Raw genomic sequence first — 4,374 nt, forward strand, 5'->3', positions numbered from 1 at the left:
CTGCTCTCATTCGGCCGCGCCGCCGAGCACGCCGCCGTCGCCTTCGTCGAGTTCGACGTCCAGGTATACACACAATACACATGTAGCTAGCCTCCGCTTCCATTTCCCATCATTACTTCGCAATTGATACGCTGCTAGCTTGTTTAAGCTTGGATTTGGAATCGGCGCCGCAGCTTCAGGAGCGAAACTGATTCCCGGTGTGGTTGATTGAGCAATGTGTGCTCTGCTCTAGTTGGTACAACCGTACAACTAATTTTTTGGGATCCTCGAGGACAAATCCTTTTTGTGGAACTTGGATGTGGTAATCGTATGGACATGACGCCATACGCATGCTAGTTTCTCTCTCTGAAGTAACCAAGCACTAGCAGCACACGCGTGGAGTGACATTGATCCATCTGTGTTCCGATGTAATATGCAATGCTGTTATATTGTAGCCTGCAAGCTAATCACATGAAACAAGAAGCTACTGCTTAGATGCAAATGACCAGACTAGGTACAGCAGCCACGTTGTGAGGGTGGTTGGGGTTGATGTTCTCTAGTGCTCAAGTGTTGCATGGCAAGCTCCTGGATCCTGAGTTGCAGTTGTACTTGGTGTCATCTGTTGTCATTAATCCACTACAAGGAGTCATTCGCAGACCAAAGCATCAGCGGAATCGGCAATGGCAACCATAGGGAGAATACATGTAAGCTAGGTTGATGAAAACTGGCGGTTCTCTTGGAGCATTCTGCAACTCCCTGACTTCATCCATTATCCCTTCCTTTTAAGATGACCACAGTACCCACACAGATCTCCTGAAGTTATGATCCTACCATTTTGGCTTGCAGGTTACAAAAGATGGCTGCCCAGTTATCTTCCACGATGATTTTATCCTCACCCAAAAAACTGTATGTTCTTTTCATCCATTCTTATACTTGTCATCTTTTGCGTATGCACTAAACTATTCATCCATTGCAAGAAAAACTCTCGAGTTAATCTTCTATTATGGCAAGGTGTGCAGGAGGTTTTGTATGAAAGGCGCGTGACCGATCTTCTTCTGGACGAATTCCTTTCATATGGGGTACAAAAAGAGCCGCACAAGGTACTTCGTCCCTTCTATCTGTTAGATTTTGCTGTGAAGGGTTCATTAGCATGTGCTTAAAACGCCATTATATTCACTTCATAATTTCTGTTCAGGTCTCCAAGCCCCTACTTAGACGGATGGAAGATGGCAGAGTCCTTGCTTGGAGCACCGAAGAAGATGATTATCTCTGCACATTGCAGGAAGTCTTCGAACATGTCAGTCCCCATCTGGGATTTAACATCGAACTAAAGTTTGATGACAACATTATCTATCCGGGCGTCAACCTTAACCGTGCTCTTCAAGCTGTACTGCAAGTATGGATTGCTCTTGTTCATTTAATATGGTATCGGTTAATTCCCATACAATCATTTGGTCACTGTGAGGCGACGACCATAACATTGTTAAATGGTCTGGTAGGTTGTTTTTCAGTATGCTGGCAACAGACCACTCTTTTTCTCAACATTCCAACCTGATGCCGCACGGATAACGCGTGAACTCCAAAGTGTATACCCTGTAAGCATGCCTTGAAAATTCTGTATTCATTCTATGTCTAATTATTTTTTGAAAAGTTTCCTCACATTTGCCCCTTTTTAGAAAAAAAGAATGTTTCTAAACAGTAAACACTCTAGCTAGCTAATAGTATTTCACCGATTACTTGTATCACTTACCGCATCGCAATGGGGAACAGTGTGGTAGTAGCGCGTGGTTCACTTGCATACGAGTATCGAGGATGTTTTGTGCTCCCTAGTTACAGCAAGTAGGAATGCCTTCAAGATTTCTCATTTACTTGCATAAAGTGAAAAAAGTGCAACTGAGAAGTTCGTGAAGGCATAAGCGTACTTCACAGAAGGGACGCGCGCAGGGAGGAGGCGTTGTCTGGCACCGTGGGGGCGTTGACAGCAGGCCTGCCAAGGTTGATGCGTCAGTTCCTGCTCTGAAGATGGATCAGTGGAAGACGGCGGCGACGACCTATGAGAGTGCGTCGGACCCGTTTGCGCCCCAAACCCAGTATGTGGCTTGGTTGGGGCCTCCGGCTTTAGATGTTAGGCATTTGTGTGATGTCTGTTTGGTATTAGGCTCGGACTATCGACACCCCTTCATCAAGTGGATAGGAGTAGCGACAGATGTTGCTAAGATGGTGACTTCAGACTACCTGATGTACTACTTTGTAAGGTCTTTGTGAATAATTAATAAAATGGCTGCATGCATCTCCTAGATGCAGAGGCCAGGGGTCATCCTCCTTTTCGAAAAAAAGCGTACTCTTAAATCAGCATGTAATATCATATTCCCGCAATAAGAAAAGTATTTAAAAATGTTATAATGCATAGCTTATTGTGTTTAATGTATATACAATTCAGTGACCGGACTGATGATAATAGGTATGAAGAGAAAGACAACTTCAGTCCAAACCAGTATCTTATTCGCTATTTTAACTTGTCTGTGATGTGGAATTGCATGATTTTGATGTCTGTAGTTTCTAATTTGAATAAAATTTTGCCGTCCATTTAAGTACATACATACTTCAGCACTATCGTATTCAACTTTTTATCTTTCATTAGGTACTGTTCTTAACAGAAGGGGGAACAGCCAAACACGATGATAGGAGAAGGAACTCACTCGACAATGCTATCCAAGTGTGCCAAGAGTATGACTTGCATGGGGTTGTGTCAGAAGTCAGAGGAGTTCTAAAAAATCCCTCTGCGATCCTAAAAGCACAAGAATCCAACCTTGCTATTCTCACCTATGGGCAGCTCAAGTAAGCAGCGCACTGTTATCCTGCGTTCATGTTTCTCGGGTATGTGTTCTCAGAAATCTTACAGATTTCCTGGATTTATTGGTTGCATATATGCAGTAATGTGCGGGAGGCTGTTTACATCCAGTATCTAATGGGTGTGAATGGTGTCATTGTTGATCTAGTGGAGGAGATCTCCAATGCTGTTGCAGATTTAAGTAAACCAGACCTCGGCCAGAGCACATTCAGTAACAGTGTTGACATATGCAGAAAACATGAGTCGTTCTCACAGCAGCAGCTGGGGTTCCTGCTCCGGCTTATACCTGAACTGATTCAGCAACCACACTAAAGATAGATAGTAGCCAAGATTGTCCCGGTTTTGAAGCAAGCTGAGGATTTCATGCTCTGTTGACATTTCTGACAGTTGTATTTAACACTAGTCTAGAAGGTACTCCCTCTGTAAAGAAATATAAGATCGTTTAGATCACTACTTGAGATGTTTAAAACATAGATGATCTATACAATAAAGATAGTCAAATCACCCGGCAAATTATTATGTATGATTGACCAATCCTGTTGCAACTATGTGCATAACAACTTTGTTAACGATAAGAACAGCAATCCATGGCCAGAACGTTTTGAAAGCTTACTGGATCGTAATCTGTTTGAATATAGCAAGTTCTTTTTTTCAGACAAAGGGTGGGTTTTAGAGCGAGTTTTTTTTGGGCGGAATTAGAGCAAGTTAAATTAGATTAAAGAAAAACCTGGAGTGGTGTGGCACCCATGTTTCTTGTGTAGAGGCCATCAGGGAACCCCAGCTGCTGCTGTGAGAAGGACTCATGTTTTCTGCCTATGTTCGCTGTTACTGAACGTGCTCTGGCCGAGGTCTGGTTTACTGAGATCTGCAACAGCATTGGAGATCTCCACTAGATCAACAATGGCGCCATTCACACCCATTAGATACTGGACGTAAACAGCCCCCCGCACATTACTTTTCTTTTTAGAAAAGGAGGATAAGGATTACCCCCGGCCTCTGCATCTGGGCGATGCATGCAGCCATTTTATTAATTATTCACAAAGACCTTACAAAGTGGTACATCAGGTAGTCTGAAGCCACCATCCTAGCAACATCTGTCGCTACTCGTATCCCTGCACATTATTGCATATGCAACCAATAAATCCAGGAACTCCACAACGGGTGGGGTTGAGATCGAGACTTGGCCTACGTGAAAGAAACTATCTGAACATGCTCTGATGTCCGTGTGCAGGACATTGCTTGCTCAGACTAGTAGTAGTTGCATGGCATCCTTTTGGATCGTAATAGCTCTCTTCTCTTAAGCCCTAAGTAACAACTAGACATGCATGGGTCCTCCTTCTGCCTGCAGAATAACGAGAATTATTTGCACATGGTGCATTACTTACCGATCTGAACAGAACCGAATGACTGACGCGCCACCAACCCTTCCAATTCAAGAAATCCGTCTTTCATGTGGCCCTTCTCCATCTATACATACCTGGACAGGCAAAATGCCATCCTGCAGGTGACTCACTTTGACATCCTTTTCTGAAAGAAAGGTGACC

General features: G+C 43.7%; 1 protein-coding gene across 1 annotated transcript; it reads left to right on the forward strand.

Annotated features, from left to right (window-relative positions):
• Nucleotides 1-6: 6 nt before the first annotated feature.
• LOC125527533 (glycerophosphodiester phosphodiesterase GDPD2-like) lies at nucleotides 7-3,442 on the forward strand (the record flags this gene model as incomplete). The annotated part of the gene is made up of 7 exons (XM_048692043.1): nucleotides 7-63; nucleotides 826-885; nucleotides 999-1,079; nucleotides 1,175-1,375; nucleotides 1,479-1,574; nucleotides 2,621-2,817; nucleotides 2,914-3,442. Coding segments are annotated over 7 exons (921 nt in total), but the record flags the coding sequence as incomplete, so codon positions are not given.
• Nucleotides 3,443-4,374: the final 932 nt, after the last annotated feature.

This window comes from Triticum urartu, unplaced genomic scaffold (genome assembly GCF_003073215.2).
Source record: "Triticum urartu cultivar G1812 unplaced genomic scaffold, Tu2.1 TuUngrouped_contig_4234, whole genome shotgun sequence".
Taxonomy (NCBI): domain Eukaryota; kingdom Viridiplantae; phylum Streptophyta; class Magnoliopsida; order Poales; family Poaceae; genus Triticum; species Triticum urartu.